Genomic DNA, 23,739 nt, shown 5'->3' on the forward strand with positions numbered 1-23,739 from the left:
CTGAATCGGTGGCAATCCCGCCCCAATCCCGTGGTCCTATTTTAGCTGGAGCTGACCTTGGAGCTGACCAATCCGCGACACTCCTGACAGCTCATTGGTCTGCATATTTTTGGTCTGCGCCTGTGTTATTTAGGTTGTTGTGGTGGAGCTCAACCGCGCTAACTTATTTTAGTTATATACAGCGATCTTGGTTACAGTGTCGTTGGAAAACTTGGCTCAGTACTTGCGTAGAGGTAAAGATGTATCATTTACGAGTTTATCGTTGCGAGACAACAATTCGCTGCACTGTGCAGTATCTTGATTTTTAGCATGCGTGCTTCCCGCAAACTGAAACTGGCAGTGACAGTCAATGCGACATATAGCCTAGGGTCCGCAAATGCAGACGTTATAACCTTTTAATCTGAGGGTGCGGGTTTATTACTGGGTCTGCGTCGGCTCGGACTAAGCCTAAATACAGTATACAAGTAGGTATCTCGCGCAGTGCACATGTCATGGGCACGCACACATTTTGTGAAATGGTTTACATTCACTAAAACTTACACGACTATGTTGTAGTACAGTTAGACCGTATATATGCATTACGATAAACGGTTTACGATAGCAACTAGTACTAGTAAGTAGTACCGTCGGCACTAGTAGTAGTAGTACTACTACTAGCAACTACTGTACAGCATTTTAAACGGCAAAAATAACGTTTCGTTAATTGTTAATCACATCACCAAATTGTCCACGGCTATAGGGCACGTTTGTTTGGGACGAATCCGTCGGATCGCGATCATGTGATCCTGATCCGCCCAAACTCAATCAAATAATCAAATAAGGTATCTTCTAAATCCATCGCAGGCCTTCCACATGCGTCTAAACAGAGGAATTGCTCCGACCTGTGATTGGATAAAAATAGAATTCGTGACGTTTCGTTTTCATTTTGCATAGGTGCCTACCCCGCCTCATACGCCGGTAGGAATGTGTACTAACTATCATATGGCACGAACGATTTGAGTTACATTTCTATAAATTCTAGCTATTATAGACACATGTCTTAGCTATGATCCCTGTGAGTGTTGAGTTTATTGAAGGGTGATTAGCTTAATTAATTAGCAAATATGTACGCGCGTGGTATCGCTCATACTCAAGTCATAGGCTAAATGCCAAAATGAAAACGAAACGTCACGAATTCTATTTTTATCCTCCAATCACAAGTTGGAGCAATTCCTCTGTTTAGACACATGTGACCTTTCACTGGACGCCATGTTGACAAACAACAAGCAGTGATTGGCAGAGGCGCGGGCTGCCATATTGGATCCCCTTCGAATCCACCTCGCTAGCAGGGTCCGGTTTGGTGGATCAAGATCCGTGGATCCGACCAAACAAACAGTCAGATCCCCGGATCCAGTACGTGGATCGAGATCCGTAGATCCGACCAAACAAACATGCCCTTAGAGGAAAGGCTAAACGAACACTGATAGAGTGTACTTGATGCATCACTGATAGTGATACTGATGCTGAGAGGGTCTATGTCCCCCGGGGTACTGCCGGAGCGTACCCTGGGTACGGTCCGGTATACCGGAACGTACCCTGGTACTATCTAATATGCCGGACCGTACCTCGCCTACTCCTCTAACGAGTCTAGGGAGTCGCCTACGCCTACTCCCTAACCCTAACCCTAACCCTAATCCTAACCCTAACCCTAACCCTAATCCTAACTCTAACCATATCAAATAGTGACCAGGGTACGTTTCGGTATACCGGACCGTACCCAGGGTAAATTCCGGCAGTACCCTGGGGGACATAGACCCTATGAGCGATACTGATACTATCAGTATTGCAGTATTGGCATTGCATGGTACTGTCACTAGCACACACATCAACTCGTGGCACCCACTTTCATTTCCAACATTTCCCAACCCCAGCATTTTCTGGGAATGCATCACCTGTGTTTAGAAAGGAATTACTAAATACTTGTGTTTAGAGATGGTATATATGCAAGTTTTTCATTGCTAAATCTATTTTAGTGAAATTGTTGAAGTAATAGCATGCGAATGATGATAAAAGGAGACGAATGCTTTTGAAAGTCTGTTGCGATAACTCCAATGACATTCAGTAATACTGAGTGGTACTGTTGGTGTTTATACAGTCGTTGTTAGAACCTGGTGAGGTTTCTGTAGTGCTTTCAGTACAAGACTCAAGAGCCATTTTATTGTGTGCTGACAAAATTATTTTGACACAAGTGGCTTTAGGTTTGCTGCGTTGAGTACTAGCCTAAGGTTACCTTATTGAGGTATAGCAGATAGTCTATAGATTTCTGCTCTTTTGACTGCACCCAGCCAAGTTTGTAGAATGGTAAAACCATGCATGCATGTTTCCTACTGCCTGTCTGCACATCCATCCATTAGTCAATAATAGCAGCACACGGGTTAGGGTTAACTCGTTAGGCAACGTTAGGCTTTACTCATGGCACAAGTATTCTGCAGGTAGTGGGCAACCCCAAATAACAGCATGACGTGCAAATTGTAGGTCAGGTGAAGGTTGGAGTTGACGCCTATGTGTGTTGCGGGTTAATGGGACTGGGGTTAATGCAGCATATATTTGCAGCACATATAATGACAATGGTCTAGGCTGCCTCCCCTGTTTTCAATGTGTGGAATGATAGCAGGAGGATACGTGTTCAATGGGGAAATCAAGCTCAAGGGTCAAAAGACAGCTAGGTTGAATTTGCAGATATTTAGAGGTAGTGGTTATAATGATTCGTATTGACCTTACCCTGTGTAACATGTATACGTTGGCTAGTGTTTTGAACAGCCTGCACCATTCTCTCCTCCTCTATACCCATTTGCTTTTTTTATATTCCAACCTCTACCTACTCTACTCTCTCTCCCTCCTCTACCGTCTCGCCCTCTATTTATTATGACACATTTACCTTCTCTACCTCCACTACCTGCTTCTCCTGCCATTTGACCTCTTGAGGCTCTTCTACCTTCTGTGTCTTCTTCATTTGCTACTCTGCTCTTTCTCTCTTTAACCACTGACCTTCTCCATTTTCTTTATCTCCTCTACCTAATGTACTTTCTCCCCCTCTTCCACGTACTCCATCACCTCAAACTGCAACAGTGGTGTATGCTGGTGTCTTAAACCCAAGTTGATCTCTGAATGATTGAGTATTTCGTTTAGAAGTTAAGTTCTGTTCATTCTTTTGAATAATTTTACAAGGACGAATATATATATATATATATGTTTTTGTTCCTAATTCACTTATCGTAACCTAAAACTTCATGAGGCGGGAGATGACTGTAATTGGTTACAATTCACATTCGCATTACTTATTGTGGCTGTGATAAATATTCATACTGGCAAATGAGAGGAGTATCTAGAGCAATCAGGAGTGTAGCTAACCCATTTTGCTGGGGCGGGGGCGGGGGCAAAGCCACGTGTGTGGTGTGGCCTATTAACCAAGTAATCAGAAGTACATGATAGGGAATTAATTCCCTATTATCTACTTCTGAAGTAATGTATCTACGTTTCGTTGGGGGGACTGCCCGACTGGCCAGATTGCGATATATAGAAAGCAGGGTCATGTTAAGGAGGTGAGAACCTCCAGCTGATATTGAGTTTTGCCGTGGTGACAACCGTGGTCCCACTCTGAATGGTAGTTCTCATGCCAAGTTGAAATCTATCGGGAGGTCATGAGGAGCTACATGACGTCTTAACTCGTACAGTTAAAGCAGGTGCACGTGATAGACCAAAGTTTTAATGTAGCTATTAAACGTGAGAGGGTCGAGTTTCACCCTGCAAAGACAAAAGTCATCACATGCTTTCTGCTTAAAATTTTGGTTAAAGTCAATTCATGTGGTGGAGAGTCTATACTAGATTTTTCATTTCAGCAAAAAGGCCTATATACATTTGGGTACGCAAGACATGCCCCATGCCCCCTGACTTGTTATATATATATATATATATATATATATAAGTGAAACCCGTATTTTACGCGCCCCGATTTAACGTGAATTCATGTATAACGCAACGAGTCGTTGGACCCCCTTTTTTGCTCATATATAGCCACGTATATATATAACCAACGATTTAGTGCGACCCCGCTTTGTTCGCGATGACATTTTATGGATCCCAACCATCGCGTTATAACGGGGCTACACTGATATATACACGCGTATAGATCAATGATGCAGTGACGCCTTTTGTTTCAAGCATGCACTGCTTTTTGTGTCTGCTAACATTAGTATCAAAGTCAGATGACTTACATACTGTAGGCCATTTAGCTTAGTTAAGTTTAGTATATTTATGGGGTAGAAAGCCTACTGGCTATTTCATACCCTCGCATGGCAGATACAAGATCTCTCTTATGTCCCCTGACTTGCTATCCTGTGTACTCCTTCTGTTTGAAAACAGGGAAACTGGTGAATCTATTGATGTATCCCTGTGCTCTTAAACTGATCTGCTTAGGTCTGTGTGCTTACATGCATGCCGAGAAATAAACATATCACAGCACCAAGTGCCAGTCTCAATTAGGGTTTAGTGTATGCTCTTTTCTCTGACTGTATAGGGTGCATGTGAGAGGAGCTGTAGGGTGTATTCATGCACAGCAGTGGCCCTGACCTGAGTCAAAGCTGAACATGCCTCGCAAATATCAGTTGATGACATTCCAAGCTTTTCCAAGCAGGAAATTAGTCCATGTGCTTGTGGCAACTGCTTGCATGGTGTAGAATATTTTGATTCTCGGATCGGTTGGCTGGTACTGCTTGAAATTTCCATTGTAGTGTATTGTTTACTCAGACGTAATGCTATATATCCTTGCTGTCATTAGAAATCCTCAATATATATATATGTAGATACTCTTATTTGAAAGTTAATTTGATAGAGCTATGAGTTAGAACCGTTAGCTAAATTTTTACTCATTATATAGTAACTCTCAAGTGAAAAACCAGCGATACCTTTCATAAATGCAATTAGGTGTGATGTAGTCACTCCCTACACTGTTATTGACAGTTTACTCGACTTGAGGCCATAATAAAAATATTGTTTGTTTGCCCTCACCTGACCGACCCGCCAAAAAGGAGCCGACTCAAAAATATTTATGGATCTTTCCCATTTTTAGCTGGCCTTGACATCGTCAAGATGAGCTAGTGCCATGGGGCCCGGTGTTGTCCGTCGTACATCCGTCCGTCCGTCCGTCAACATTTGGCTATGGTCAACGATAAATCAAGAACCGTTTGAGTCGGTTTGACCCACATGTTTCAAATTGCATATAGTTGTTACTCCTATGGGAGAGGTTTGAACGTCCTATTTTGGAGCCTGCCAGTCGACCTACTTTCGAGCCACGTCCACTTTTTGGCAAAAATGGAAATGGCCATAAGTCAGTTCAGGTTCAATGGATTTTGCTTATTTCTGATATGTGAATGAATGAGGACTGGCCCCAAAACACATCAAACAGGTTTTAATATTTTTTTTTAATTATGCAAATTAGGTAGATTTTAGCAATTTCACTATGAATTTCAGTGACGGCCTACGGTCAACGATAACTCAAGAACCGTTTGACCCACATGTTTCAAATTGCATACAGTTCTTACTCCTATGGGAGAGATTTGAACGTACTATTTTGGAGCACGCCAGCCGACCTACTTTCGAGCCACGTCCACTTTTTGGCAAAAATGGAAATGGCCATAAGTCAGTTCAGGTTCAATGGATTTCGCTCATTTCTGGTATGTGAATGAATAAGGACTGGCCCCAAAACAAATCACACAGGTTTCGATTTTTTTTGTTGTTATGCAAATTAGGTAGATTTTAGCAATTTCACTATGCATTTCAGTGTCGGCCTACGGTCAACGATAACTCAAGAACCGTTTGACCCACATGTTTCAAATTGCATACAGTTCTTACTCCTATGGGAGAGATTTGAACGTACTATTTTGGAGCACGCCAGTCGACCTACTTTCGAGCCACGTCCACTTTTTGGCAAAAATGAAAATGGCCATCTACATTCATTCGATTTTGTTAAATTTTGGTATATGAATATGTGTAAGGCTAGCCCCAAAACAGTTGTTACTCCTATGGGAGCGATGACAACGTCCTATTACGTTTATTTCGTCTAACTGGTTAACAACTCTACAATCATACCTATATACGTGTAATATTGTATTTTAGATTCTTCGTTACACTAATTTGACTGGAATATTTTATTGTTTTTATTTGCGCGATATTCGAAAATAATTCTGAATGTGATTGTTTTCTTGGCATGTCATATTCAAACATACATATCTTATTCCTGGGTAAATCGTTTTGGAAATTCGTCGGTGCTCTGATACTAAAAGCAATTAGTGGTGTGACGGTGCTTACCTCTAATAATTTTAAACACATTGAATAATGAAGACGTGTGTACTCGTGAAACAGTCTGATATATATTATTCAATCGTGGAAGATTCACATTGCCACGTCCACGCCGCCATTTGCACTGTTTACCCAAACATAAGCGCCCCTAGCGGGCGATACCGAAAATAAAATGCGTACACCCGTGAAATGCCGCAACAAGTGGTATTTGAGACATGGTATAGCCTTGAACCCAATGGCTCGGTTCCGCGATACAAAGGTGTAGAGTTACAGCCGCTGTCCGCTAGGTGACTTCAACTTCCGGGTAGTTCACGCCTGAGTCACGCCAGCCCCACAACACCTGTGCACGTGTCTGTGCACACAACTGACTTTATACAGCGTGATCTCTATCAAAACAATCATAGAGTTATTATTGAAGAGAGATAGTTGACACTGAGACACTACGCTTACCACCACAGTTGCCAACAGCCATTCACGCTCATCCCTTCAGTTCCAGTGTTGTAGTATGGCATTGTGTATACGTCGTTACCTAGTGTCACGTTACGTAAAGCCGATGCACCTTAAGTAATTCTGTTCAACCATCCTTTTTTTTACTGGTTATTGAGAGAGAAAGGGTATATAAATACTATTTTACTATATTCTTAGCATACTTAGCCATCGCCGTTCAGGTGGTCCACCGAAACTTCTGGTGTAGATCCACATTGTTTCAGCGTAGATGGAAACGTTTAGTTGTTGTCATCTGGCAGTATACAGCTAACCATCATTTGTAGGGCACTCCCCGTCGCGGCTATGGCAGTGTACTGAGCTGGTGACTGAAGAAGTGTTTGACCCGGTACACACACCTCACACATCAGCACACACCACACACAATCATTACCGACACACACACACACGAAAAAGGGAACTCAACACTCATTGAACTCAACAAACACACACATCACACACCACAAACACATAATCGAGGCAACACCCACCCACAGCCCCACACAAATCTCCCACACACAACACACATCGACACACACACACACACACCACACCTCTGTATCCCCACACACACACACACACACAGCGATGATCAACACACTCACACACACACACATACTTATTATTTCACACACAACACACATTACGCAGATACACAACACACACACAGCACACACACACACATCACACCACACACCTACACACACACGAACCTCGTTTCGTCACTCGAAAATGTCTCATCGCCACGTTGCATCCGTGGACTACCTCTCCTCTTCTCTCCCGCGGCTCTTCCTCTCTGTCATACGGCTACCCGTCACATTCCCGGCGCATACACACACTCACTAAGCACAGCACACAATCAGACACACCAAACACACACATAGCACTACCACCTGCACGCACTTACACACACACACACATCCCACACACCACACGCTCATCACACACAGCATCCACACACACATCACCACACACACATATTTCATCAACACACACACACACGTACACACACACACACACAACGAAACGCAGCGCAACCCTAGATATGCTTGCATCGCCCACCACACACACGACACATTCTCCACACTCATCTCCACAACACACACACACACACTTTCACATTATACATTACCCACCATCACTACACACACAATCCACCACACACGACATCCGCAGACACCATACGCAACGCATCTCCCTCACACACACACAACACACACAAACACAACACACACAGCTACACACAACACACAGCACAACACACACGCATACACAAAGCACATACACACACACACAACGGCGACATTCACACACACAGCGCACACATAGACACATCCACACCATCACCTACCATACACTCACAACGGGCCACGCACACAACACACACACAGGCTGTGTAAACACACACACTTCCGACACACACTACACCAACACACACACACACTCACACACATACACTGACACATACCACACTACACACCACACACTACAGGTCACACACAGAGAGAAAACCATACTGCGACATCAGGGTATTTTTGAGTAGGCGATCTCTATTTTTAATGTTTTTGAACGTGGAATGTGAAAAAAATAATAACTGAAAAAGAAAAAGAAAGATAGTAAAATATTGATGCAAATATAGTGTCAACATATCTTGTAAGAATGTGTTCGCGACCTTAGGGCTTACCAAGTTATGATAGGAGAGGCATGCCGTTGAGTCGGCCGTGCGCGAAACGTATGCCGGACACAACAGCTTTTGCGAGCGTATTATAACGACACACACTCACCACACACAGCACCATTTCACGTTCATCTCCTCACACACACCCTCTTCACACATTCACAACATATGATTGTAGTCATTATTTATAGAGAATTTTGGTCTGATGTCGCACATACACTCCGTACTCATCACATAGCCCATAAGCAAGGCAATTAATGTCAGGCAACACCTAATAATCCAAAGTACGAACCAGATATTTTGTATTTTAATCCTAGAATGAGTATACACCACTCTTAATCAGAGGCAAAAGGAGATACGTTTATCTCGTGTTAGTTCTTTACCTTTAATGTAAAAAATGGCCAACCAATTCCTGACCGCTTCGATATCAATTCTAATTGTTTGTTATTAATAATATAATTATAATAACAATTTTCACACAGTCGCAGCTGTCCTGCAAGACAGCATTTTACCTGCACCATATCCACCATGGATATACATGCAAGAACATTCGATCGGGTCAAAAGATTGTAACAAACACAAACATCAAACCCCTGTGTAGTCGGAATACATGTATACTAATCCAGGAGCAAAAGCTTTAATAATATAATAAATAATATATCGGTCAAGACAAAACAGGTATATGTACTTGTAAAGTCTTATACAGACTTCTCAACCGTCGCTATTCGCCCATGCGATGTTAGCGCGGTACGAAATTTTATTTTGTTATTTTTACCGTCACTTAATAAAGCACTCGACTGCACTAGGGACCTAATATTCTATGTTATACTCTGAACGGACAACATTTTTAAAATGAACTCGACATCCAGATCGTACAATGGGGCCAAGCTGTCCCCTGGGACCTGGTACATATAACTACTGACTAGGTTGTAACATAGCAGACTACCATCACCGGCTAGCTCACAGCAGAATGTTTTGCTTTTCGCGCACTCTTTTGGTTGCATGTTGCGCAATTCCCTGTCAGCTGTACTACCCGGAAGTAGTATATCCGTAGCGCCACCTACGGGAATCATCTCGCGATAACTCTGATCGCGGAACCGAGCCATTAAGTGTGCAGTGGGGTATTCTAGGCTTTAGGCAGGCACCTGGCTGTACGACTTGTTATCATTCATTTGAGATTAAGGGAGATATAGGTATATTTGCTTGATCAGATGGGTTAAACCAAAGTTCTATATCTACAATAACCAGAAATTAACCTTCCAAAAGCTGCAGAATAACTGATGCAATTACATCTACGGTCAAACCTGTAGTACTGGTCACCTCTATATAGTATATATTAGAACAGTCACCTGTTTATAGTGGCATCATTACTGATGACAGCAGACAAAAAGATTGTCATGTCCAGTTTACAAATACTACATTTTACACTCTCTACATGTATGGTAATAAAATTAACTTTCAAAACGTGACCAGTGCAGGGCCGTAGTGGGGGGGGGGGCAGCTGCCCCTTAGATTTTGGAGCAAAATTTAAAAAAAACAATTGTTCTACTAAAAGAGACTTGTCGTAGTCAGAATGAAGGCTGTACATGTACTGAAAAGTGCGTCAAATAACATCTGCGATCTACATTTTCTGTGGGAGGACCTCCCAGTCCCCCCAACTGTTTCTCACCCCCTCCTTGAATCCATCGTTCCGCCACTGCCCCCCCCCTAGGAATTTGCTCAGCCTACGGCCCTGCAGTGGACACTGATTTTCTATTCCCCTAGTGAGATCCCACTACAAACAGCAGCCATATATTTCACCAGACAATGGCATTTATTCTTTCTAATCAACCACCTTTGTATTCAAGTATGAACGTTTTGACAGAGTATGCTTAAAAGAAAATAGAGCTTTTAAAACTAGAGTGGTGTAATTAGCTATTTAAGAATCATTTTCATTGAAATTATGGGAACATGTTGACACCGTACTGAGTACTATATTAATTTGGTTAATTCCAGTGCATGCCTGTGCATGTGTATTAGTATTAGCATATATGGACATGTACTCGTATTCGTATACACGTGCGTCTTTAACTTTTAAGTGTAGGCATTGAAAGTCCACACACTGCAGGGGATAAATAATAATATCGTCCTGTCTGAAATACAGGGCAACGTTTCTTTTTGTGAGAACCTGTAAAGTAAATATGGCATTTGTGAGGTAGCATTATTATTGGTTTTGTGGCAACCAATTACCTGTTGTTAGTACTTTTTACAGACCATTACACCCACAAACATGTAAAGATTGGCCGGATATGTGGCAAAGTAATTGGGGGAGCCAGTGAATAGTATATTAGGATAGTATTCTCATTAAATGTGTACATGGGTGTATACATGTGTGCTCAGGCACATAATTAGTTATTGCAGCTATCATGTTCGAGCAAAATATTTTTCGTCAAACACGAGTTTTGCTATATTTGTGTGTGCTAGGCTGCTAGCTGATATTGCCATTGCACCTGTATCGTGTCTTTAGAACTGTATGCTTTCAAACATCGTCAATACAGAATTTGGGTTTCTACAGTCTTCTATTTTTGCACTGCAGCAGTCTCCTGGGGAGAAGCCACACCTGCACAAAACTTCACCAGCATCCACAAATGAACAGATCCTGGCCGCACCGCTGTGTCTCGAAACTCTCTGCGCTGTTGCACGTAGGAATCGCCACGCGGCAATCGTCGCCTAGCAACGGCACGATATGGCCGAGGCAGAAGCTAAAACTTATAAACAAGGCGGCGGTGAGCAGCCGTACGCAGACGGCTCGGTCAGCTCTGACTCGAGCGAGTACCCGCCCCCGCCGGACGGTGGCTGGGGCTGGGTCATCGTGCTAGCATCGTTTGTCGTGCACTTCATCTCGGACGGCACGTCGTTTGCGTTCGGCGTGCTCTACGTCGAGATGCTCGAGCGCTTCGGCGACGGCGGCGGCAAGACGGCGATCGTCGGCGCCCTCTACGTCTCCGTGCCGCTCATCGCCGGCCCGCTCGCCGGCGCCGTCGTCGAGCGCTACGGCTGCCGGCGCGCGCTCATCTTCAGCGGCGTGCTGACCGCCGTCGGCTACGTGCTCAGCATGTTCGCGACGAGCGTCGAGATGCTGTGCATCACGCTCGGCATCGTCGCGGGCCTCGGCCTCGCGACAGGCTTCGTCGCCGCGATCGTCGTCATCGTCTACTACTTTGAGCGGCGGCGCTGCCTCGCGACGGGCCTTGCGACGTGCGGCTCGGGCATCGGCTGCTTTGCGTTTGCACCGCTCACCAAGCGCCTGCTCGCCGAGTACGGCTTCCGCGGCACGATGCTCATCACGGCCGGCCTCTTCCTCAACCTCGTCGTCTGCGGCGCACTGATGCGCCCCCTGGAGTGGCCGGACGACGACGACGACGATGACCTCAGTGAGGGCAGCGAGGGTGGGCCACTGCTAGACGGCTGCGGCGTCGACGCGAGAGAACTAACGGCGATGCTGCCGGATAGGTTTAGACGGGCTCACGTTAGGTGGCTGAAGGGACAGATCCTAGTTCCCTGCTTCCCAGCAGACCTGAAGCGTCGCAGCAAGTCCAGCTGTTCGATGGTTGACCTGCCGGCGGTTTTACCGGCGCGGTTGGAACCTTCTGTCACACAGACACAGTACCATCCTTCAAATGATCTCAAAGAGTATGTGTCTTCAACAGATCATTGTCTAACCAGCGACATGCATAGCCAGGAAGAATATAATGCTAGTGGTCCAGCAATTAAGAAAAGGCAAGAGCGAAGACAGTCTGTTCGTTTTTTTATGCCAGATTGTGAATACAACAGACTTGTTATGATGAGTGAAAACCCGGGAACAGCCGGTGCAAGGGAAATATTGGATAGCCACCGTAGTGTTAAACCGTGTGATGCCAGTCATTCATTTACTAGCAGCCCTTCCACTCTTACGCACAGCCATTCTTGCCAGTCAAAGTTTGATACTGTCAGGTCTCATAGTGATATCCTCGTGCCTCTCCCATCCATGCCTGAATATCATACTTCCTCATTTGATTACCTGTCCCAAGATTGCAATAAGCCGAGAAAGTGTGTTGACCAGTCGCTGACACGCTCTCATAGCTTGCCCTCCTCTCTCGAGTCCAGCAGAAGGTCGTCGCTGGCTGAGTGGCTTGCAATGCCACGTAATAGGCAGGTCACTAAGCGAGTGTATCGCAGGCAACATTCCCTGGCCCGGCGTGCCTCTGACTACAGAAAGCCAACGCTGGGTCGCGTGCCAAGCTTCCGCCGCCCACCGCCCAGTATGGTGGCAGTACCGATTCGCGGAGGGGCGCAATCATCGCGGGCCATCAGAAGGAACGTCACCAGCTCGATTCCTCTCAACGCCTCTAGCCTCTCAGCGGCGGGTGCACCTCACAGTGTTAGGGCAGACATCCCCGGCAGTCCGACACGTAGGAAGAGCTGTGGTCCCGCCATTTACCCTTCGACTCGGTCCACATCTGTGATTCTTCATCAGGCAGGCATGCCTCCGACGACAGAGGTGGTCGAACTGAAATCGAAGACAAGCAGTAAGCTCTCAATGTCACGTCTGACATTCATACATCCAAGGGAGATGCCAGCCAGGAGATGGTGCTTGTACGCGGGACGGTGCCGCGTACGTGCCACCAGTTGCCCCGACGTCTATCTCAGTTATCAGAGACCCAATTCGGGTATGGAGACTCCATCACTGGAAAGCATATCCGAAGAAACCGGCAAATGGCATATGATGAGAACGATTGTAAATTCAGTGACCGGAATGCTGAACATGTCGATGTTGAAAAATCCAACCTTTTTGCTCTTCTGGCTGTCCAATGTTATCCTGTACATGTGGTACGACATCCCATACATGTACATAACGGATCACGCACTCAACATGGGCATCGACAGCAGCTTTGCGACTTTTCTCGTCTCCCTCATCGGTATAGTCAACACACTCGGTTTAATCGTGATGGGCTATGTCGGTGATCGACCAGAACTGAGAGCACTGCTGTTGTACGCAGTCTGCGTGAGCATCAGTGGCGCCATCACGATGCTCGTCCCTTTTCTCACCTCTGCGACGGCCCTTGCTGTATATGCTTCGGTAAGTGAATTTACCTGTTTCTTCGTGCGCTTGATACTTTTAGTCCTGAATTCAACTATATCTGAAATCGATTTCTTTGTTTGAAATAGAAACACAAGTCGTGTGTTTATGTGGTTGTCCCGCGACTTTCAACGGTTATGGATTTGTGACTGGAGAAGTACAGCATGTATAGGATGTTTAAATAGTTTGATTAACGTCTTTCTATCTAATAGCAGAAATAAAACAATGTGGTTACCTTACAAAAAGCCAACTCACAAAGTTATTTCGAGCACGATAATATCCATGTAAATAGTAGAGGTTAATACACTATAGGTGCTAGGATCACAAATCGGTACGTATCTTGACACGTAGGTTATGATATGATACGTATTGTGATACACAGACAGAAAGAGATGGTCGACATAAATAGTCGAATTCTAATGTTATTTTACTGAACACTTTCATATAACACAAACGTATTATTAGTACGTCAAAGCCATGCTCACATGGTAAACAATTAGTTACTATATAACATACATATATGTATTTCTATGGCTGAAACACACCAACACGTTCAGAGTGTGCTCTAGACTGACCTGTAATCGACAGCTCCATGGAAAATGCGCGCCATGCATACACAGTGCTACAGTACGTGCATGCGTAGTAATGACATGCACCAGTCAATCAGCACTCTTGATTGTTTGATTGTTTGGCGGTAACAATTTTCGGCGGCAATTGTGACTGAATACAATTGGCACCACAATTTTCACAATACAAGGGCACCACATATTTCTACCAGATTTTTACGACAGCTGGCAGTGAATATTTACGCGATACTGAGACGGGGTACAGTAATAAAAGAAATAATTTAATCTAAAAGGAATTACATGTGTTTTATTTAATATTCTAGCTTAATTGTCTTATTCAGCTGTATCGTTTGTATCGTGATACAGACCCTGCATATCAATTATGGTATTGTGGGTCGCTGTATTGCGATTCACTGATGTATCGGTAAATTGTTATACCCCTAGTAAATAGTTGTGTGGGATGAGTAAACTCATATTTTGTTCTTGATCGTATTTTAGCTGAGAATGTGTCATTTTCCTTGCAGTCATATGGCTTCTTCATTACTGTCAACTACGCTCTCACATCGATAATACTCTGTGACTTGCTGGGAGTGGACAGCTTTGCCAGTGCTTATGGACTCGTTAATATGGGACAAGGCATAGCAAACCTCCTCGGACCACCATTCGCTGGTATGTAAATGAGGTGTGACCTCGATCTGACAAACTCCAACGACTGCTGGGGTAATTACCTCACTCTGAGTACCTAGATTTGTTTTTATCATTTTTTCGTGCTTTTCACGGTCTAGAAAGCTGAGTGGATGCTTAATACTCTCAAATTTAAGGCAAGGAATATCTATACCCATAAAGTTTCCCGACTTGGTATATTATAGCTAGTGATTGTATATATTGTAAGCCAGTGTGTAAATAGAACACAATTTTTAGTGTAGGAACTAATCATTTTAGCCCCCCCCCCAAAAAAAAATGTGTTTCAAGAATCAATGGAACTGCTTGAAATCAGTTGGTATTATTCGTGAGCAATTTATCAAGAAACTATCATCATCATAATGCACGCCAATACCACTGTAATAAACCACTTTGATCAAAATACCATGACATACAATGTGTGTGTGTACTGCTCTTATACCTTTAAGTGATAACATTTTAAAGCACTGCTATTTGTTTTGTTACAGGGTGGCTGTATGACATAACTGGTGACTATCACACTTCGTTCTATCTAGCTGGCTTTTGTATCCTGCTGTCTGGCCTCAGTCTGTTTTTCATGCCATGTGTACAGAAGGTTACTGCTCGGCAGCATCGCCTCGCAGCATCGCGGATACACGTATAGAATGAGTGTTGGCAGTCCAGCCCCTGCTCACTGCCCATCTGCACCAGATATTTTTTTTACATCTACACTATATGGATCATAGTTGGTATTACAGCAACGTTGCATAGGTCTACCTAGTTCACATAGTCGCAATGTAGGTAAGAGTGTGTTATCGAGTATCTTCGAGTTTGGCAGGTTTTTTACCTAGTCTACTCTAGCTGTTACCCAAAACTTCTTCAGGTGGTCAATGGCATCCTAGAGCCGTGTAGCTACTAAGTCAGCTAATGTGTTTTGTCGTATGATTGCTATTGTATTTTTGGAAAAGATGTGTGACTTATACACTCGGTAAAAAGTCACGACAACCTGGTATTACTTATCATTTGCCAAGTAAATTGCATTGATTGACATCATATATTACATACAATATAAAACAGTTGATCTTGTTTACTTGGCAAATCTGTGTTTATAGTGAGTCAAATGTTGCTGAATACACAGGCCCGTAGTAATTGATGCATTAATTATTGAGATCTTTTAAACTATCACTAGTGATTTATATAACGTATTGTGTATCATACAGGTATTGAAAGATATGCTAAAGTCTTTAGGAACTATATAGCCAATATGGGACCACGTGGATACAGATATCCATCACGTTTGTGTTAAAGGTGCCTCGTCCCTTAAATCGTTCTGTCAAACAAAATCTTGCAAACGTCAATTAATGCATTAATGAAACTTGCCTTCATACATGCACATGAGTCCGTCCTCGCTTTTGCCTAGGAAGTGAGGACACAAAGAACGGTGTGTTGTGTTCTAGTTGCCACTTCTCATGTTTCCCAAACAGTGCCGGTGTTTTCACTCACTCAGATTCAATTAGCTTTTAATTTGCCACCATTAACCGAAACCACACGTCTAGTTGACACTTAAGAGTTGAGATTTTTGTTTGGGTAGTGTGATCATCGTACTAATTTTCACAGTTTTCCTTAGTGTACCTGTATAACATTTACTAAATGATTTTATTATTGATTTTACTGTGATCTGTTAGAGATTATTAGCATTAGAACTACAGGAAAGCACCGTTCACTGTAGGGGGCCTACTGATATAACAGCACTTTATATGGCAATTACTTTGCTATATCCTTAGCTGTGGCCGAGTCAACTTCCAGTGATTATCTCCTTGGTAAACTTCTTCAATTCAAAGTATGAAATGTGATTTCTTTGCATATTTTGCAGGGAGTACTGCCAAAGTCTGTTTTTAGCTCATCTGACGAAGTCAGATGCAGCTTGTAGAATCGCATGAGTGTCCGTGCGTCCGTCCGTTCGTGCGTCCGTCCGTTTTGGCTGCCTGATGGCGCGGCCCGCCTAGACTCCGGCCCCGTCCCAGGAAACGGAGCTCGACATACGGCAATGGCATGCGAGGAGCCGACGCCCAGCCCACGGTCATCGGCGCTGTTGCGGCCTCGCCTGCGCCTGTAGTGGCGGCGGCTGTGGCTGTCACGGCCTGGCGACGAGCCCCCTCTGGCGGTAGCGCAAGGATTCCCACTTCGACAGTACAAGTGGGATCCGCCTTCGTGACGTCTTTCTCTCCATCGGTGCGCGCGTCCAACGAGTGGGGCGCGAGATCGAGTCTCAGTCTAAGTCGTCCTAAAAAGGAGACGTCCACACGCACGCCGACGCACATACGTGCACAGCGCACGCACGCACGCTACGCTGCACATCGCCGCACGCCCATGCACCTCCTTCGTACACACGCACGCCACCGCAGCGTGTAGGGCAAACGTAGCGCACGCATGTGTAGCGGGCACCACGCACGCTACCTGTACGTGCACCACACGCGCACACGCACGGTACGTGCCGTGCATCACGGCGAAGACTGTAGCATATCAACTACATAGCATCATGCATGCGTATGTGTACTGGTATGGTCAAAAATAGAATGGATTTTGCTCACAAAATGATCCTGGCCCCGAAGAATTCGATGGTGAAGTTCGCGCATGCGCAAACTGTAACATACGACCTGGCTAACTATGAACTAAGCTTACGCCCCAAATCAAATCCTCTCCCCTTTTCCCCCCATAAATACCCTTAGGCCCTACTACCGCTTCGTACGTGTACGTACAATAAAAATTCACGGCAGGAATACAAGAAGCCGGAAGTAGTATCAGTACTTTTACCGATGCGCTGTCGAGATCTGCCTGACTCGGCAATGCCCATGAGTACGGGTTTCGTAATAACCGCTTGTCGCCTTCACGTCGTTTGCAAATGAAAGATACAAGTCGGCCTGATCTGCACTTAAGTGTAGGACGCGTTAATGCGATGCACACGTAAAGTTGTAAAGGACTTGCAAGAAAAATAGTTTTTTAGTGCATATAGTTGTATAAATGTCGCCTATATTTAGTGACTATATTAATATAGTCCACACATAAACGTTCTCGAACTGCTCATGCGCGCCCGCGAGAGCGCCTCCCTCTCTCTCTCTGCTCTCTCTCTCTCTCTCTCTCGCTCTCTCTCTCTTGCTCTCGCTCTTCGCTCTCTCTCTCTTTCCTCTTTCTCTGATCTCTCAGACTCTCTCCCTCCCTCCTTCCCGGCGCTATCTCCTCCCTTTGGTCTTCTGTTTTTCTCTGTTTCGCTTGCGCTGTTCTCTCTCCCCCCCCCTCTCTCTCTCTCTCTCTCTCTCGCTCTGCTCTCGCTCTCTCTCGTGCTCTCGGCTCTCTCTCTCTTTCCCTTTCTCATTTCTCAGACTCTCTCCCTCCCTCCCTTCCCCTCGCATCTCTCCCTTGTCTTCTTTTTTTTCTTTTTCGCCTTGCGCGTCTTTCTCCCCCCCCCCTCTCTTCGCTCTCTCTCTCTCTCTCTCTCTATTCGATTCTCTTCCCCCTCTCTCCCTCTCTCTCTCTCTCTATTTCGATCTCTTCCCCCTCCCTCCCTCTCCTCTCTCTCTCTCTCTGCTCTCTCTTCCCCTCCCTCCCTCCCTCTCTCCCTCTCTCTCTTCCTCTCTCTATCTCTATATCGCTCGCGCGCACACGTGCACACGCATGTATTCCGACGAATATATATCATAATAAAAAGTCTGTGGGAGGTACGGTCCCTACATTCTGAAGTGTTTTGGTCCCCACTTGCCCAGTAAGTCAAGTGAAAGCCTTGAGCTAGGCCGACGGCGCCGAACATTTCCTTGGTACCGCCAACGGAAGCATGGAGTTGCGTCTTGGTCTAGATGAATCACAAAAAAAAAGCAAATGCGGGTCACACTCCAGTTATATTATTCTTTTTACTCTTACTCTATGAATCTTGGTCATTGTATTCTTATTGTAAATTTTCTTTTTCTTGCGCTTACCGGAAACCGTTGAGTAGATAGCGATTGGTACGATTAGCCGGTCGTATATTCTTACTGCTTTTCGAGATCGGTGACCGGTTGAAGCGTGGATTTGCAGCAAAGATTCTAGTAGTGCCCGTAGGCATACAAGCATTAGACCAGCTCATCCAATAATATGCGTAGTTAGGTCTATGGGCGCCACAGTACCGCCATTTTGGGAGCAAGTTTCATCACGAATTCCCGCGATGTTGCTGTATCTGCTACTGTCTGAAAACTGTCTTGCTTGGTTGCTGTCAGCTCAGCTTACTGTTCTTGCCTGTAATTGCTCGAACGTCAGCTGATAAGCCCGACCTTGTCTTTTCGTCAGGTTTCCCCAGAAATACGGAAAGGTGAGAAAAACATTCTTTTTGTCGAAATCCTATCGTGATAAGAGTTGTGCCCAATCTTTGTTTTTGATCAGGTAGTACAGTGCCCAGTGTTGTTTGTGCCACAGGGCCGTACTAGCTCCAAGAAAACGGTATTGCTAGGGTTAGAATACCTTGGTGTATTAACGTTATCACAGGTGTATTCAATGGTGTATGACGTTAGTTCACACGCCTGGTCGGGTTAGGCGTACGTGGTCTGTACTTCACTGTACTTGTGTGTTGCAGATGAGCACATTTAAACGGCATTTACCAGCAATGTTATTCGACAATAATAGGCCCGAAATAGAGTAGTAGAAACATTTAATACTTGATAGTAGGATACATTTAGTTTTAATTACCATTATTGGTTGAGACGGTCCAATGAAGTGCCTGTGCACTGCTACCACTGACACTGTCTGACACTACACAGCTGGCGAGACGTATCACAGTATACGCACGGCGGCCGTGTGGATAGCATTTCAATATGGCCTTACGCACGGCGGCCGTATGCCAACTCAATATGGCCTAGAATGAGGAAGGGAGAGAAGGAGAACGCGGGTGGAGAAGGAGGAGGGGATGAAGCTGGTGGAGAAGCGAGTAAGGGAGAACGGTGGTGAGAGAAGGGAAGGGAGACGCTTGGTGGAAAAGAAGAAGGGAGAAGGAAGAAGGTGGCCTGGAGGAGGAGGAAGGGAGAAGTGTGGAGAAGAGGCAGTGGGATGAAGGCGAGAGGTGTTGGCGAGGAGGAGCGGGGAAGAACTGGTGGAGAAGGCAGGAGGGGAGAAGAGACGGGGTGGGAGGAAGGTGAGAAGCTGGTGGAGAATGGGAGCGAAGGAGCAAGGCGGAAGGTTGTTGCGAGAAGAGGGGCGCGCGAGAGGCTGGTGGGAAAGGAAGAGCCGTGGGAGAAGAAAGGTGTGTGCGAGAAGGAAGGGAGAAGCAGGTGGAGAATGGGTAGGAGGTGGCGGAGAAGAGACGGTGGTGGAGAAGGAAGGGACAGAAGCTGCGGGAGAGGAGGAGGGAGAAGGAGAACGGGCTTTTGTGAGAAGGAGGAGGGGGAGAAGAGAGGTGGCTGGAGAAGGAAGGAGAAGCTGGTGGAGAAGGGGAAGGAGGAAGGTGAGAAGGTGTGGAGAAGGAGCGAGTGGGGAGAGGGTGGCAGAAGCTGAGAAGGCGGAGAAGAGAGGGGTTGGAGAAGAAGCGGAGAAGCTGGTGGAGAAGGGGTCAAGGAGGAAGGAGAAGCGTGTTGCGTAGAAGGAGGAGGGGCGAAGCTGGTGTGCAGAAGGGGGCGCAGTGGGAGATAGTTCCTTCCGACTGCCACGCCGCGCTCATCGCTGTACTCCCCTCGGCTGGAGAAGGAGGAAGGCCGAGAAGGATGGGGAGAAGGGAGCTGTGGCCAGAAGGAGAAGGGGATACGCAAGCTGGTGGAGAGGAGGAAGCTACGACCAGCTCTCCCCTCTCTCCTTCTCCACATGCTTCTCCCCTTCCCCTCCACCAGGCTTTCTCCCCCTCCTCCTCTCCACCAGCGCTCCCCCTCCTCCTTCTCCACCAGCTTTCTCCCATCTTTCCTTCCTCCACCACTCTTCTTTCTCTTCTCCCTCCTCCTCTCCACCAGCTTCTCCCCCTCCTCCACAAACCTTCTCCCTTCGTCCCCTCTCCTTCCTTCCACAGCCTCCCTTCTCCCCCCAGCCTCCTTATCCCATTCTCCCTCTCTTCCCCCTCCTCCTCCACCAGCGCTCCCTTCTCCCTCCTTATCCCCTTTCCCTTCTCCCCTCCTCCCTTCACCAGCTCGCCTTCTCCCCCTCCTCATTCCCCCTTCTCCCTTCTCCCCGCTCGACCTCCTCCACCAGCTCCCTCTCCCCTTCTCCCCCCTCCTCCTCCACAGCTCCCTTGCTCCGCCCTCCATTCTCCTCTTACCTCCTTCTCACAGCTTCTCCCCTCTTCGTCTCCACCAGCTTCCCCCCTCCTCATCACCTTCTCCTCTTCTAAACTCGCCCGTGCGTTATAGTCACTTCCCTACACCACTAGGCTGGCACTGCCACTGTGTACATACTACATATTTATACATTCGATTATGAATCATTGTTAGATTTTTTACACTTTGAGGGAGAGATTTGATCAGCCTATTGGCATAAAAATATTATCTTATTACATTATATTCATAATTATACATAATATATATTAACCATGGTTATCGCATATTATTTCTATGTTATCAAAACAGACGCGGAGCCGGGTTTTGCTTCCTAAATGGCGGACGTGGCCCGCTCCATTGCGTACTACCAATCGGAAAACCCATTCGACTCTTCCCGTCATGCCTAGAAAACAGCGCTATTCTCTGAATGGTCCGAGGGTACCCGAATGTGCGTACTACATGTCATTGCACGTGATTTCGCATGAGTGGTTTATCTTGTTGATTTGGCTCAGCAAGATTGCAGTGTCGCAATAACTTCCGTTTTGCCTATGTATATTGGTATAATGTTGCGCTCAGTGTTGGCCCTGAGTAAGTGAAACCAAGGTCAACAACATTAAAATTAGGATATGTAATCAATGCTATGATTATATTATTGTTCTCAGTGTTTGCTAGGCCTGTGTTATACAACGTCTTCTCTTGCGCTTCTTAGGCTCATAGGCCATATTATTTCCTATGTAGAGATTAATAGTCTAGCTAATCTTAATAGGTAATATAGATATGATGATAGATCTATTACTACATTAGTCTTACTCTCTACTCTTAGTCTTAAGACATTATAGATTGCCACACGACAGACAGCAATATATATCACTGAATTCAGGACTGGACGGAGTAGATAATATTATATAATATTAATAGTCCTAGATCTACGATATATAGTGATAGAGGATAGCATTACCTACCTAGTATAGGTTATCTTCTCCTGATTAGCTCTCGTAGTAGATACTATAGCCACAGCCACTTGGATCCGTTCAATTAATAAAATGATGGTTATAATACAACTTGTCAGTAGCTCTACTACTACAGTACAGACAATAGCTCTGTAATGTTTGATGTTGTACCTAATACTTTCACTTCAACCGTTTAAATTACTACCGATGAAACACATAGCCCGCACGCATTGTGCTGCACAGATACATCAGTCATAGAGTATCACTCCTATCCTCCAGTATGATATCCTATCCTAGATATAGTATCCTTCCTATACTATCGCATGTATTAGTATGCCTATATCCGATATAGTATCCCCTATATCCGGATATAGTTATCCGATTGTACCTATCCTTATATATCCTATCCCAGATCAGCTTAGATATCCTATCCTATCCGTCCGTATTCCTCCTATTATCCACTCCTATCCCACCTCCCAGTAGATAGAGAGGATCTACTCCTATCTACTGTGTATCTGTGCATGCACAATGGCGGTGCGGCATATGTGTTGCATGGTGTATTTAACCGTTGTTGAGTGAAGTTATTAGTGTCAAATCAAACATTAAGACTATTGCTGGGTCCGCGGGGCTACTTGTAGTTAGTAGCGCTATTGACATGTTGTATTTTATTAACCTATCCTTTTATTATCTTGAAACGGTTCCAAGTGCTCTTCGCTATAGTCCCGCGCCTACAGTTGCCCACTGGCAGCCGGAACTGCTACGCGGCTATAGTATACTACTTTAGACGCTAACTTCATGATATAATGCATATATATCAGGAAGTAGATTTAATATCGAGGAGTATAAGATAATATTAGGCAGGAGGCGGTCTATGTCGTCCCAGGGTATCTGCGGAACGTACCCTGGTAAACTATTAGGGCTGTAAAGTTACCAGCTCTTCGATTCGATCCCGTATCTCGATATTAGCTTCTCGCATTTCGATTCCGTTCGATTCGATTTCCCAAATATTTGAAATGTTATCTTTTTTTAGTCAAATCTGACGTAGTCCAGATGCACGTGTAGATCGCATGATCGTCGTGTGTGCGTGCGGTTCCGGTGCTCGTGCGTGTGTCCATCACAGTGGAACAAAATCTAAACGGGCCTCGACGTAACTGCGTAGTCGAAAGTCGGACGGTGGGGGGGGGGGGCGGCGGTGGAATTCGAAAAAACAAGTTGGCGATGTTAAAGATGGGCGGTCAAAGTTCAAAGGTCAGAGGTGTAAAAGAAGGAAAATTCCATCCTTAATCTTAAGTATGCCGGAGGAAATGCAGAATTTTTACGCAACAAATCTAAACGGCTCGACCTAGGCTCGTTGATAGTCGCGTGTTATAGCATTCATGGTAGGAAAAGCCATCACTGTGCCGAAATTGGAGGTCACAGGTCAAAGGTCAATGGGGCAGGGCAGATTTTAGACATTTTCTGAGGACATGGTCTGACAGAGCGATTGCAAAACTTGTTTGTTTCAGCGGGACCTACCATTTTTATGGCTTTATTGAAAGGACATGAAATGTACTTTCGCTGACATGCGAAGAGATAAGTGTCGCGGTACCTTTTGACCCGTCGGGAGGTGTAAAACATTGATTTGTGCTCACAATGCACCATAAAACAGGAGTTTCAGCGCACGCGATTTTGTATCAACCAATGGATTTCGGAGGTATGCAGAATGCCA

General features: G+C 45.3%; 2 protein-coding genes across 2 annotated transcripts in view; both read left to right on the plus strand.

Moving 5' to 3' along the window:
• Positions 1-162: 162 nt before the first annotated feature.
• LOC106809543 lies at positions 163-16,775 on the plus strand. Its single transcript, XM_014812641.1, has 4 exons — positions 163-233; positions 11,073-13,595; positions 14,686-14,830; positions 15,331-16,775. The coding sequence occupies exons 2-4, from the start codon at positions 11,223-11,225 to the stop codon at positions 15,483-15,485; spliced, it is 2,673 nt and encodes an 890-aa protein (XP_014668127.1). The 5' UTR covers positions 163-233; positions 11,073-11,222; the 3' UTR covers positions 15,486-16,775.
• A 4,759-nt stretch (positions 16,776-21,534) lies between these two features.
• Positions 21,535-23,739, plus strand: part of LOC106809541 (ankyrin repeat domain-containing protein 54-like) — a 33,448-nt gene continuing 31,243 nt past the window's right edge. The window contains exon 1 of the mRNA XM_014812639.1: positions 21,535-21,709. The gene's annotated coding sequence lies outside the window, so the exon portion shown is untranslated. The remainder of the gene's footprint in view (positions 21,710-23,739) is intronic.

This window comes from Priapulus caudatus, unplaced genomic scaffold (assembly GCF_000485595.1).
Source record: "Priapulus caudatus unplaced genomic scaffold, Priapulus_caudatus-5.0.1 Scaffold362, whole genome shotgun sequence".
NCBI classification, from domain to species: Eukaryota; Metazoa; Priapulida; class Priapulimorpha; order Priapulimorphida; family Priapulidae; genus Priapulus; species Priapulus caudatus.

Coding starts and splice junctions, on each gene's coding strand:
- LOC106809543 (XM_014812641.1), top strand. CDS start 11,223: ATGGCCGAGGCAGAAGCTAAAACTTATAAACAAGGCGGCGGTGAGCAG. Junction 13,596..14,685: donor CCCTTGCTGTATATGCTTCG/GTAAGTGAATTT, acceptor TTTTCCTTGCAG/TCATATGGCTTCTTCATTAC. Junction 14,831..15,330: donor CCTCGGACCACCATTCGCTG/GTATGTAAATGA, acceptor GTTTTGTTACAG/GGTGGCTGTATGACATAACT.